Source organism: Dipodomys merriami, unplaced genomic scaffold (assembly GCF_024711535.1).
Source record: "Dipodomys merriami isolate MVZ:Mamm:240054 unplaced genomic scaffold, mDipMer1.0.p SCAF_19, whole genome shotgun sequence".
In the NCBI taxonomy this organism is placed as follows: domain Eukaryota; kingdom Metazoa; phylum Chordata; class Mammalia; order Rodentia; family Heteromyidae; genus Dipodomys; species Dipodomys merriami.
In genome coordinates this window covers 31,237,517-31,250,899 of record NW_027203270.1, presented here as the reverse complement: position 1 = coordinate 31,250,899, position 13,383 = coordinate 31,237,517, and the positions used below count along the sequence as shown (strand labels likewise).

Sequence of the window (13,383 nt, the reverse complement as noted above, 5' to 3'; positions counted from 1 at the left end):
GAGCTCAGGGACAGTGCCCAGACCCTGAGTTCAAGCCCAATGACTAAAACCAAAAACAAACAAACAAAAAAAACCCAACAACCAGGGTTAGGAAGGTAGCTCAGTGGTAGAGTGCTTTGCATGCTTTGCATGCTTTGCATGCATGAGGCCCTGGGCTCAGTTCCTCAGCACCACATAACCAGAAAAAGCTGGAAGTGGTGCTGTGGCTCAAGTGGTAGAGCACTAGCCTTGAGTTGAAGAGCTCAGGGACAACTCCCAGGCCCAGAGTTCAGGACACACACACACACACACACATACACACACACACACACACACACACACACACACACACACACACCCTACTTCCACCACCACCACCAACAGCAACAAAAACCAACCAAACAACAACGAAAAACCCCATCCTGGTTGGAAAAGGTCAGGACCAGCAGTAGGGTCCCTAAACAGTCCTAGGGGGACTGCCCTGAAGGGTGATGGGGAAAGCCAAAGGGTTGGAGGAAAGGCAAGCTCTGGACCTTCTCCCTGGGAGACAGGTAGGAGAAATGGGAAGGATTGCAGGCCAGGACCTGGGGCCCATCTGTACAGGGATTCTGTAGACACTGCTCACTGGGGGCAGAGGTGGATGCCTTCTTAGCTATAGGAAGTTGGATGGACCCATTACTTTTGTGTGGACCAAGGGTAAGAATGGATGTACGAATAGGAGGGATCACAGAGGGCTATTCCAAGAATTAAGACTTGGAAGACACTCTGTTAGCAAAATCTGAGCGGAGAAGAATAGCCTGGTTCCTGGGGAAGGCAGAAAATGAGGAAAGAGGCGGCAGAGTGTGCATGAGGGTGAAATGAAGTTATTAAAATGAACCCACCCCCTGTGCAGGCAGCACTGTGTGCCAGGAAGGCCTGGCCCTCCAGCTGTCGGCAGCAGCTGGCTCTCCGCAGGAGGAGAGAAGTAGGAGGGGGTGGGTCACAGTGCCCCCAGGTCCTGCTGAGAGTTCAGCCGGCCATACAGAGAAGTGGGAGGGGGAGCCCCACAGTGCCTTCTTCATCCAGACCCTACAGTGTTGTAGGTGGTATCTGTGGGCATCGCAGAGAGGCAAACTTTCCAGATTCCAGCAACTTCAACCTTCTCCTGGCAGGCTCAAACCCTGTACCTCTCTATCCCCAGGCACTTGTCTACAGGGGGAGGGAGGGGGAGAGAGGGAGTAAGCAGGTGCATCTCATCTGTTCAGAAGAGATGACTGCAGAATATAGTTTTGGGGGGGGGCGGGGAAACTGGGATGGGTACATGAGCTCCAGCCACTCTCCCTTTCTGGGTCACTTTGCAAAAGGTGGGGCTGCAACAGGGCTGTTCCTAAGCCCTGCCTCACTCTGGGCTGCCATATGTGGAGGAGGATCCGGGACTAAGTGCTGATGGGCAAAGGCAAAGGCTGGAACAGGCAAGGCCATCTTGCCCTCATGCGTAGACTGTCCCTGCAGCTAGGCACTTGGTGGCTCATGTCTGTAATTCTAGCTACTCAGGAGGCTGAGGATCATGGTTTGAAGTCAGTCCTGGGCAGAAAAGTTACACGAGACACTTATCTCCTATTAACGACCAGAAAACCAGAAGTGGTACTATGGCTCAAAGTGGCAGTGCGCTAGCCTTGAGCAAAAGAGCTCAGAGACAGCACCATGGCCCTGAGTTCAAGCCCCACAACTGACCAAAAAAAAAAGACTGTCCCTACTGTAACTACACTGTCAGAAGGGACCCAAGGGAACTAAGCAATAACCTCCCAACACAACAGATCTAGAATGACCTACTGAGGGGCTCTAGCCTTCCCCTCACTGAGTCCCAAAATATCCAACCATCTTTTCTGGTGAGGAGCCACAGGCAGCCTTCTGATCAGCTGAGGAAGGGGATGGCAGCACTCTGTCCTCCCCATACCCGTACCACCCTAGTCTGTTCCTTCACCAGCATGTGACATATTCCCCTGGAAGGACCCCACTCCATGCAAGGGAGATGAGAGTTCCTGCTGGGAGAGAGCCCTGGTGGAGGGTACGGGTGTGGATCTTCTTGTCCCCTACACCCAGAGCTGAAGGGGTTTAGGAAGTTCTCCAGCGTGGATCCTGGGCATTTGTTATGATACAAGTCCTCAGGTCCCACCCAGAACTACTAAATTAAGTAGGACCCAAAACCTGTGTTGTCACAGACCCTTGGGATGATCCTAATGGCCACTCACATTTGAGGACCCCCAGGGCTGGGCAAGACCCTTGTGCTATAGAGGAAAATACTGGAAGAAGCCAGTGACAATGAAAACGAATAGCAGAGCTTAGAAGCCCTTTACCCTAAACACTGGCCTCGTCAGTGGGGTATTACCTACAGAGCCCACACGGATGGCAATTCTGGCAGGAACATGTTAATTAGGACCAGCCAAAGGACTGAATCTTTCTCTTGGAGCCGTTCTTGCAGATGGCACCTCTGCCCCACAGGCACTAAGCACAGGTGTTTGCTCCAGTTTCTGCTGTTAGATCTGATCGCCTGAAAAGGAGTCTAAAGAGGACACCCTTGAAGCCTCAGTGAGCATCCACTCCAATAGCTGACGGCGTCTTCAGCTCTGGTCTCCAACAATGTACCTGTAGCATCTGAAAAATGGTGGCTGGATGGGAAAGGTAGGGGGTAGCTAGGACCCTCTCCCCTGGACCACTCAGAATGCAGTACCCTGGGGAAAGCTTTATTCCCTGTTCCAAGAACAAGATTCTGCACACAGAAAGTCGACAGTCAGGTGATTTCACAAGACTTCCCGCCCCTCCCTCCCGCCCACAGACAACACTATGGAACAGATTCCACACAGCTTCCCAGCCTCTCACTGGGTGGGGGGGGGAAGGCCTCCATGGCCCAGAGGGGTACAACCCCAATCCAGGAGAGCCCCAGTCTAACTAGGGCTGACTCTGGAGGGACTGCTCTCAGCAGGGGGAAGGGTGGATGAGGGACACATAGCACACAAGTGGGCTCCCACCTGTGGCCTTGGTGCTAGAAGGACTACCAATCGTCCTGTCTCAGCTTAAGGATGTTGTGCCATCAGCAAGAGGGGCAGGCAGGAGTGAGGAGTGCTGGATGGAGAAGAAATCTTGGAAAGGGGTAGCCTGGCTGGTGACAGGTGTCAAGACATTAAAGACCTCAGGGGCCACTGCTTAAACCTCATGCTGTACTGGACACAGTGCAGGACAGGAAGGCCAGCGATGACCCTCTATAGTCCCTTGGAAGCCCTATTTTAGCCATCATCCTAAGTTGCCTATTTGGGATCCAGATGACGAGGTCCCCTCTGCCTGTTGCTGTCCTTAGGATGGCAGGAAGAAGGCCAGGAGCTTAAGGACTTCTCTATGACTTGATCTGGTGCCACACTGATCTGCCTGCCCAGGAACTTAGTGGACAGCATCCACTGCCCAGAACCCACTCCTCCTCCAGTGCTCCTGTGTTCTAGCCTCAGGTCAGGGCCAGCCCTGGGGACCCACCACTTGAGATTTGGTCCTAGCCTCATTTGATCTTGCCTTCTTTCCACCCTCCCTCCCCTGCCCAGTGTCCAGACAGACAGCCTCCTGCCCAGGCAGGCCTGGCCTTCCAACCCTGGCCTGGCCTCTCTGACTTGCCAGGGTCACCCAGAGGGATAATAGGGGGTGTCGCTGTGGTAGTTGTAATCGGGGCACACCTTCTGGACCAGCCGGTAGTCCGTGCTGTAGAAGGCAATGTAGACGCAGACGACTTTGAAGGGCTGGGAGCAGCTCCAGGTGGCCGAGCTCTGAGCGTGGTCTCGGGAGCAGATCTTGGCTGGGTCGTGGGTGCAAAGCGAGGTCCGGCGACCCCGTTCTACTTTCTCCCACTCCATGCGGCAATTGAAGATTTTGGAGGCCTTGGCTTCAATGAAGATCTGCTGTTCCTGGTGGAACTCTACAGCTTTGCTGGGGGGCACGAGGCTGATGGAGATGTTGCCCTGGCCTGTGGCATTGTGGCGGAAATGGACACTGAAGGTCCCGTTGCCGTGATCCACGATCTTCCCCGTGACGAGCAGGTTCAGGGCCACCGTCTTGATGTTGGAATAGAAGTCACCCCAGCCAAATATTTTCTTCACTTTGGCTGAGGGTGGAGGGCTGTGTTTTGGACGGTTGGGGGGCTGCCCAAGGACACCCCAACCCTCCCCAGGTGGGGCAAGCAGCCCTAGGAGAGTGGAATTGGCCATGGGGCGGGACTTAGGTGAGATGTGACTCCTTTTCCGAGGCACCCGGGGCCGGGGCTGGCCCTCGTGGTCATCATGCTCAGGGTCCTCTGAGCCAGGGGGACCGTCGTCCTGACCACAGATGACCTGTGGAGGGATTGGAAAAGAGCAACACATCTTTGTTTCCAGAGGACCCAAAGAGTTTTGGCCCACAGCTCCTCGCCACTAGCATTATCTCTGCCCCTGTCCCTTCCACTCTGGCTCAAGCTAAGGGGCTCCTGCATGTTGCTTACTTATACTGGAGTCAGGTACGCACTGCCTTGTGTCATGGTCTCATTTCACCTCCTGACGCGTGAATCGCCCCATGTCCTCTCCCTTACTGTCCTGTTCCTGGCCACTATTCAGAATCTGGAAGGATGGTTAGGAATTGGCTCGAGTGGGCTGAGGCACAAAAGACACACAGCCCCCACCCCACTAAGCAGGCCCTTCGTCTCATGGGGGAAGTTCAACTGCAAGCCTTGGAGACACTCATTTGAGGGCTAAAGTCCCCAATCTGATGGGAGAGACAAGGTCTCTGCGTCTGTGGAATGAATACCGAGGCTGATGAGGAGTCACAATCTGGGTCTTCAAAGAGCAGCAGGTCAGCTTAGGGGGCTCCTTCCCTGTCCTGGGAGCTCCCACTGACAGGAAGGGTAGAGCTGTTGCCTCTTGGGACTTCCAGGAACGTGGCTGAGACACTATCCCTACCCTAAGATAATGGTTACTCTTAGATGCACGCAGAACCTGCAAACTGTGAAGCAACGCAGATCCCAGTGAAACTCTGTCAACTATAAATGCAGGTGAGGTTTTGCCAGGATGAGGGGGGAAAACCAGGCATGAATTATGCCCAAGATGGCCAAGAGTGTGGAAAGCCACCCACTGTCTCCAGGGGACAGTAATGATGTCATGTCAAGGCGTTAGTTGCTCTATGAAATGAAAGTTGTGAAGATTCCCCTTTCACAGATGAGGACACCGGGTCCGAGATGTTACATCACTACAAGCCTGCGGTCCCTTAAGGTCAGCGTTGCCACTTTACCGACGCTCCCAGTCTCCGACCAGATACATCTTTTTAAAAGACTTTTATCCAAGCCCTGGCCCCACCCAGAATGTCCGAGAACACTCTGCCAGGGCTGGCTCTGCTTGTGTATGGGTTCGGCTGAGGTGACAGGCCACACCTTGAGGAGGCTTTCTGGAGGAGGGTGGGGACAAGTGCCAGGGCTGACTGAGGTCTGGGGGGGGGGGGCAGTGGCCCTCAGGAAGATTGGGTGTTTGCTCAGCTTTAGACAGAGAGTTCTCAAGTCCTGTGTCTCTGTCACCTGTATGCCTATGATCACCAACTCCATGGGCAGCAACTGCTCCTGGTAGTGCTGCTGGGGTGGGGCTGAGGCAAGTCTGAGGAGCCTAAAAGGGCTTGGGGGCTTCTAGCCCCTCTTTCTGGCCTGTAACCACGCCTGTGGCTGTGTGCTCTGGCCAAGGCCATCTTGGTCCCCCGTGGTTAAGGTTGACCCTGCCTGCCAGGTCTGGGAGGGTGGGGGGAGGAGAGGGTCCTAAACACCCAAAAAGTAAACCTCTTGGAGCTGGACTCAAGACTGCCAGCTTGTGTGTACTTAAGCCCGGAGGGTCATCGTTGAAATCTGAGAGAGAAGGACAGGGCCACAGGTAGGGGCCGAGCCGGGAAGGGCTGTTCCAATAGTGGAATGGGGGTGCCGGAAAGATGATTCTTGTTTTGAGCGAAAAGGTAGATCCAGGTGTGGACCAGAGGCATCTCCAGGACAAGATTGGGGCCCCGAGAGCGGGGCCGTGGAGCTGGGCAGACGCTAGGTCGCAGGGGTCGGTGGTGGGGTTCCCCATGGTCTTGGGCCGCTAGAAAGCCTCCACCCAGCACCGTGGGGAGCAGGATCAGGGCGCTCAGCTGAGCTGCCGTGAGCGCCCGGGGCGGGAGCCGCCTGCCCAGGTCCTGTGGGGCCCGGGCTGCGCGCAGCCGGGAGAGGCGAGGAAAACAACAGGCGAGGAGGGCGGGAGCGGGAGGGAAGGCGGGAGGCTGGGACGCAGGGGCCGCCCTGCGCTGGACCAGCTCCGCGCGCTGGGGCACCCGCAGCCTGGGGTTCCTGGGTCCCAGGGGTCAGGGGGTGAAGCCTAGGTCCCCTGACCTGGCCGGTCATCTGCTCCCCCCCCCCCAGCCTTACCCATCCCCGCTCCGCGCGTCCCGGGTTGCCGTGCCGGGGTCGGGTCACTGGGCTCCCTCGCTCCGATTCTTCTCCCCGGTGCTGGTGGCACCTCTGGCCACCAGCGGCGGCGGAGTGGGTGGGTCAGCCAAGCATCCTCTCCCCGCCCCTATTAACCCTTTTTGTCCAGTCTCCGGCCTCGGACCCGCCCTCTCCCCCAGCCTCCGGTCTTCGCCTGCACCCCCGGGCCGCCGGGGGGTGGGGGGGGGAGGGAGAAAGTTTCAGGGCTCCGCCGCTTCCCGCGCTCTCCCCCATCCCCGGGGCCCCCGCCCCTCCGCCGTTCCCCGCGGGCCACTCACCAGATACAGGCTGCCCTGCACTAGGAACACGAAGCAGCAGCGGGTCAGTTGCATCCTCCTCCTCGGCGCTGGCCCCCCCTCCTCTCTGCTCCTTTCGGGGTCCCAGGCCGCTTCCTTCTAGGGTTCCTTCAGGCGCGCGGTCCCATGCTCCGGTCCCCGGCGGCTCGCGGCCCTCCCTTCAGCCCGACGTCCAGGACCGACCCCGCCCCCTCCGGTCCAGCTGTGCAGCCGCCGCCCCCTTCCCCGAATCCAGCTGCGCCGCCGCTCGGCCCCGGCGGGCGGTCCCGGAGGTGCGCCCCGAGCGCCTCGCGGGGCCCCCGTGGCGCGGTCGCTCGGCCGCTTCCGGACAGGCGCTCGGCGCCCCTCGCGGTGCCCGCGGCTCGGCTCTCGCCCAGATGTGCCGGGGACCTGCGCGCGCGCCCGCCCGTCCCCGGTGCTAATTCCCCAGACCAGACGGCCCCTCCCGCCCCGTCGCGGCGCGCCCCCTGGCGGACGCCCCGGGCCGCGCCGAGCTGCGGACGCCCGCTCCCCGCGCTGCGCCCCGCCAGACTGGAGCGCTCCCGGCGCCCTGGCGGCTCCCGCTTCCTCGTCCCTCCCACTGGCGGCGGCGGCGGCGGCGGCGGCGGCGGCGGCGGCGGCAGGTACCGTGAGCCCAGCCGGTACCTCCGGAGTTAACTCCTCCCCTGCCGGCCCACAGCCCGGGCACCAGGACACTGGCTCTCCAGGGAAGAGGAGCGGTGGGAGCCAGGGGTTGGGGCCCCGCCTTTTCCATCCCTCCGGCCGGGCGCGGGATTTTTCCGTTAGTGGGCATTGGCACTCTGTTTCCCGACCTCCAACCCCAAGCATCTTGGAATGATCCCCCCGCCCCCAGCCCATTCTGAGAACAGAGAGACACTTAATTTGCTGGAGCCGACCACAACGCCACTCTGGAACACTTGCTTCTGTGCTAAAGGAAGTTCTTCTAAGTGTCTGGCCTGCACTACTTTTGTGACCACCTCTGTCTCCTTCCTCCTCCGCGGGAATAATCCTCAGATCTTAACCCAGTCCCTATGGAGCGTTTGGCCAGGGCCCTGGGCTGAAAACGCCACTAGGCACCAGGCTGGATTCTGGGTGAGGGCTGGGGTGAGCCTCTTGAGAAGGCAGGGAAGGCCTCCCTCCAGCCTGTCCCTCCAGCTCTCTTCACTACGTACATTCCTGGTGATGCAGGGGCTCCCAGGCTGGAAGGGGCTCCCGCCATCTACCCCTTGGGTGTGTCCCGGACCATCTCTGGTCTCTGCAAACCCTCAGGGTGAGAAGCCACCCCTGTCTCATCTTCACCTCTCCTTCCTGGCCTTCCAGGCCTTTTCAATCTTCTAGAAATACAAAAGGTCAAGTCCTAGCACTCCTTAGAAGCTATAAGGAGGAGAAGATACCCCAAGAATTGAAGTGCCACCCCCCCCCGTCTGGGCTTGGTGTACAATCTGCCCTATGAACCTCTGAGGTCCAGCGTGGTCCCTGGTTGCAGCCCCCAGTGTACATCCAGCCTCCTCCCCCACCATCTGCCAGGCAGTGCACAGAGAATGCAGATGAATCTTAATATCAGCCTGGGCCAAGTGCAAAGAGGGAAACAGACTGCAGAGCCGACACGGCACCTCCGAGTCCCCTGCATTCTGGGCACCCTGGACCCTCCAGCATGCTGCAATTCTCCCCTGGTAGTGCTGGTGAGGGGTCAGGCGGGTCTAGTCAAAGCCCCCTCCCCCACAGCCAGAGGAGCAAGGAACAGGTAGCTCCTGTGTCTGGCCTCTGAGCCTCTGGTCAGGCTGGGAAGAAGAAGCTGTGGGCCTGAGCGTGGGCAGCTAGTTCCGACAATCAGCTAGGCAGAGGCGGAGCTGGGCCCACTGCTTGTCCATTCCAGAAGATCCTGTCAGCAGAGAGCAGTGTAGTCCAGAGGGGGGGGGGAGAAGGAGCCAGACACTCCTCCATCCACGCTAGACCTAGACCTGCTGTGTGACCTTGGGCAGGTCACTTTGGTTACTTCTCTGATGTCCATTTCTTGATCTGTTGCAGCAAGAGGGCAATGAGACACGATGTGCAAACAAGTGCGGGCGCAGTGGCTGGCGGGCAGTCAGTCGTAGGAGTGCAATAAATGGAAGTTCTCAGCTCTCTGGACGCTCCACTTCCCACACGTTAGCTCTGGCTGCTCCTCTTCCCAGGTTTGCCCTCACTCCCCTCTTGGCTACTCCTGGCTCTCACTTTCTTCAAGTTTCTGCTCCAAATACATCCATCAACCACTGGTCTAGCCTGTCCTCAATGCCAGAGTCTGGGATAGAGATGAATGGAACACCATCCCTGCCCTCAAGGATCGGATCGGCTGGTGTGGAGCAGAGACATGAAAATCGATAGTTATAACTCACTGGTGAGTGGAGGCACAGATCATCTGAGATGCTGAGGAAGGGAGGCCAGGCAGGAAGGTCAGGGCCAGCTTTCTGGGGAAGGTGAGGAGCAGAGCCTGGCGGAGGGTGCAGGATGATCAAAGATCTGCAGGCTAGAACTGGAAGAAGATTGCCGTTTCTCTAGAATGCCCCACCTTGGGTTGGAGGTGGGGGTAATCAGGGACCTGCTGAGGGAGGGTTCTGTGTGTCAGGTCAAGGGTTCGGACCCTTGCTTATGGGACTCTTGCACGCACGCGCGTGTGGTGTGTGTGTGTGTGTGTGTGTGTGTGTGTGTGTGTGTATGCGCATGTGTGCCAATCTTGAAACTTGAACTCAAGGCCTGGAATGCTGTCCTCAAACTTCTTTTACTCAAGGTAATCGCTCTACCACTTGAGCCCAGTTCCATTTCCTGCTTTTTTTTTTTTTTTTTTTTTTGGCACATAATTGGAGGTAAGAATCTCACAGACTTCCCTGCCAAGGCTGGCTTCCAGCCACGATCCTCAGGTCTCAGTCTCCTGTAATAGCTAGTATTACAAGTGTGAGCCACCTGTACCCAGCTAGAGAGGGCTTTTCATTTTTATGTGCCAGTACTGGGGCTTGAACTCAAGGTCCGAGTGCTGTGGCTTAGCTTTTTCACTCAAGACTGACACTTGAGCCACAACTCTACTTTTGCCTTTTTAAAAATTTCTTTCATTGGTGGTTCACTGGAGATGAGAGTCTCATAGACTTTCCTGCCCAGGTTGGCTTCAAACTGTGATCCTCAGATCTCAGCCTCCCAAGCTGCTAGGATTATAGGCATAAGCCACCTGTGCCGTTTGAGAGGGCTTTTGTAAGAGGGCTGGTATTATAGTCAGATTTGCATTTTTGAGTGCTTTTGGAGAATTCATTAGAAAGAAGAGCTCCTAGAGATAGAGAGAGAGGGAAGAGGAGAGAACCAATTAGGAGACACACAGTGGTCTGGGGGAAACTAGAGACATCTCTTGGCAGTAAAATGAAATTTAGTTGCTGCCGAGATGAAGTACTGCAGGAAGAGAGGCAAGGTGTTACCCAGTTTCCTGGCTAGGACAACAGGGTGGGTGATTGGTGAGGAGGCACCGTGGAGGGGGTGGGAGAGAAGGGTGATGGGATCAGTGTGGGCTGGCGTCAAGTCTAGGAGGCTGTTGACCTCTCCAGGGCAGGAGAAAATCTGGGGCATGGAGGGTACCAGAGGAGCAGCAGGTACGGAGGGAGGATCCCTGAACACTCTGATATTTAAGGCGTGTGTAAAGAACCCCTAAAGGCTCCTAACACGAACAGGAGCAAGGTGAGCAGGAGGCACTGATCTCTAGCCAAATGGCTTGCAGATTGTGTGTTTCTGGAGTGGGGGGCGTGGGCACTATGCATGTTATAAAACCAAACTCTCACGCAAAGGGAGAAGATGCAAACCTCACTTCGAAAGACCTGGGCGCGGGAGAGTCAGGATTCAGTCTGAGGTGTGTCTGTCTGCCCCTCAGGGTCACCTCCCTGCAATCCCAAGCCCCTCCCCACCACAATCTGCACACTTTAGTATAAGCAGGGTGGAATGGAATGCATTCATTCTGAAACCCCTGGCTACTTCTGCACCCACCCACCTGTGTGCATCCTAGACCAGGGCTGGCTGAGTGTTTGCTTAGCACCTCTACCACGGTCGCCTGCTTCTGTGTGGCTACGGACACAATCCCGGCTGGAAGGCTCACACTCCCTCCTCCGGCCTCCCCCCCCCCCCCCCCCCCCCCCGTGCAGCTGGAATGTAAACAACACGTTGGGCACCTGGTCAGGGGCTCAGCAAATGCATGGGAGATGGGGCTCCTGATGGGAGCGGTATGGAAGGCAGAGAAGGAATGCCCTTGAGCAAGCTGGAGTGGAGTGGTCTGCAGAGAGGTAGAGTGGAGCATTATTGTCAGCAATCTTTCATGTTTAGCCGGCATGTTTAAAGTGTTCAGATGGAGAACTAGAGGTAAGGCATTATTAGGGAGGCCCTGAGGGAAACCCCCTAATTCAAATAAAGGAGACCAAGTTCAGATTCCGGAGAGCTGAAATACTGTGTGGAAGGAGCCCAGGTAGGAGGGAAAGGAAAGAACCTTCCAGGCAGAGGAAGCAGCTCATGGAATAGGCCAGAGATGAAAGCAAGCCTAGGAGAGGGGTTCTGAGGAGGACCAGGAGGATGAAAGACTCATTTATTCCACAAATAGTTATCAAGTATCTGCTTTTATGTCTGGTCTTGGGTGGGTGTGAGGTGCAGCTCTGAACAGGGGAGACTGCGGTCCTCATTTGCATGGAGACTTTGGGCTAGGAAGGAGCCAGATGAAATACCTAAGTCCAGGAAACAAGTGCTCAGTTCGGAGAGGCCTCATTTATCTGGGGCCTGAAGGATCAAGAGGCCAAGGCTGTAGGAACAGGCCTTCAAGGTCAAGAGAACAGCATGTGCGAGGCCTCTGAGCCTGGGAATGGGGTGGGACCTGGGATTGGGGTGGGAGTGGGGGAAGGGCACAGTCCAGAAGAGTGCCGGGCCAGGGGCTTGATGATGAGGCGTTGGGGAGTCAAGCTACTTGCTCAGGGTTTTCCGTGACAGAGGTGTCTTTGTTTTTGCTGATTAGGAGTGTTCAGCAGGATTGGATTTCTGTGCTGGTGATATCACCAGGAAGGCCACTCTGGCAGGAATGTAGATGCGACAACATGGTGGCTCAGGAGGCTGGGAGGTGATGGCAGCCTGAGTTAAGGAAGAGATGTTCAGGGATGGAAGAGAGGCATCTTGAGGACAGGAGAGGATGATCCTGAAAGGTGTCTAGCGGGGAGGTGGTATAGACAAGGGTTAGACTCTTAACATAGGGGAGATGAAGCATCAGAGCTGACTGACCCCACCCCTCCCAGCTCTCTGGCCCAGGGAACAAAAGTGTGTGGAAGGAAGGAAGCCACACCCTGGCTTGGTGCCTAGAAGGTGCTTGGGGGCTCAGGCACAGGGAAAGCAGGTATAGAGTAGCGCTCAGATGGGAGGGACCAGCCTGGGAGGCCAGTGAATCTGAAGGGTCAGCCCAGATCAGAGCTGCAGAAGATCTGGAATGGGGAGAGGCACAGTGGGCCCCTAGCCCAGAGCCAGTTTCGTGGAAAGAAGGGGACCACCCCCCAGCAGGAAACAAGAGAATCAAGGGGACGGCAAGGAACCCTTGATCTGGAAGGCCCTCGGGAAAACGACTGTCCGTACCTCAGACTTGACTTTTGGCAGTGCTTGGCAGTGCCCCTGTCTGGCACAGGCCCTCACCAGCCAGGAGAGACCTCCTCCTGGGGGAAGTGGAGTCCAGCAGCATTAGGTTTGGGGTCTGGCTCTGACATCCACTTTCTGCCATCTTGAGTCATCTCCCTTCTGGGGCTTTAATTTTCAGGTCTGCAAAGGGAGACCACCTTATGGGGTGAGCATGAACACCGAGTAAAGGCATCAGGCTCTCTCCTGGGCATGTTCTCCTCCCTAGTCTTTGTCTGGATGTAGCTGGTCAAGGTGTTTTCTTTGTAAACAGTGAAGCACAGATGGAAAGGAGTCATGCTCATGCCTTCCTGCTACATTTTAGTGTCTTGGGAGGTGAGACCCAAGAGGGAAGAAACAGGTCCTGAACAAGGCCACTAGACTTCAGGGCACCTGGCAGGGAACCAACACCTGGCATCAGGCCAGTGGCTGCCCCCTCGGCCACCTGTCTACTGGATCCAAGTCACTGTGGTCAACAGCAGGGCCGCAGGGGGAGATGGAGAAACCGGTGTGAGGTCGGTGCGTCCCCTGGTGGACATTCAGGAGAAGGCAAGGCCCGAGCCACCGGCTGGGGGCGGCAGCCCTTCCGATTGCTAGTGCCAGGTGTTTAGATTCCTTAAAAAAGGAAAGAGTAGTGTTGAGGGCTGGAGAATGCAGCTCCGTTTACCTAGTCCACTCCAGGCCCTAGGTTCGATTCTCATACTTGGAGGCGCTGTTGAGCTCGTAGACTCTAGAGCCAGATCTCCAGGTCCCCATCCTGGAATCACCACTGTGCCTTGGGTGAATCATTTCACCTCTCCGCGCCTCCGTGTCTTTGTGGAGGAAATCACTAGATCAGCGTCTAGCAGAAAGCAAGGGCTCAGCAAGTGCTGGCGTATTGTTATCTGCACACATTTAGTCATTCGAGCCCCGGAAGGCAGGACTGTTGATTGAAGTAGCTCTACCTGTTTGGAGACCGTGGTTTGTGCAACT

The 13,383-nt window shown here is 56.6% G+C and overlaps 1 protein-coding gene across 1 annotated transcript; it reads right to left on the bottom strand.

Moving 5' to 3' along the window:
- Window positions 1-2,749: 2,749 nt before the first annotated feature.
- On the bottom strand, window positions 2,750-6,940 carry Nxph3 (neurexophilin 3). The gene is made up of 2 exons (XM_070026870.1): window positions 6,745-6,940; window positions 2,750-4,328 (listed from the first exon to the last, which is right to left on the bottom strand). Exons 1-2 carry the CDS (start codon window positions 6,796-6,798, stop codon window positions 3,624-3,626), a joined length of 759 nt encoding a protein of 252 aa, XP_069882971.1. The 5' UTR covers window positions 6,799-6,940; the 3' UTR covers window positions 2,750-3,623.
- Window positions 6,941-13,383: the final 6,443 nt, after the last annotated feature.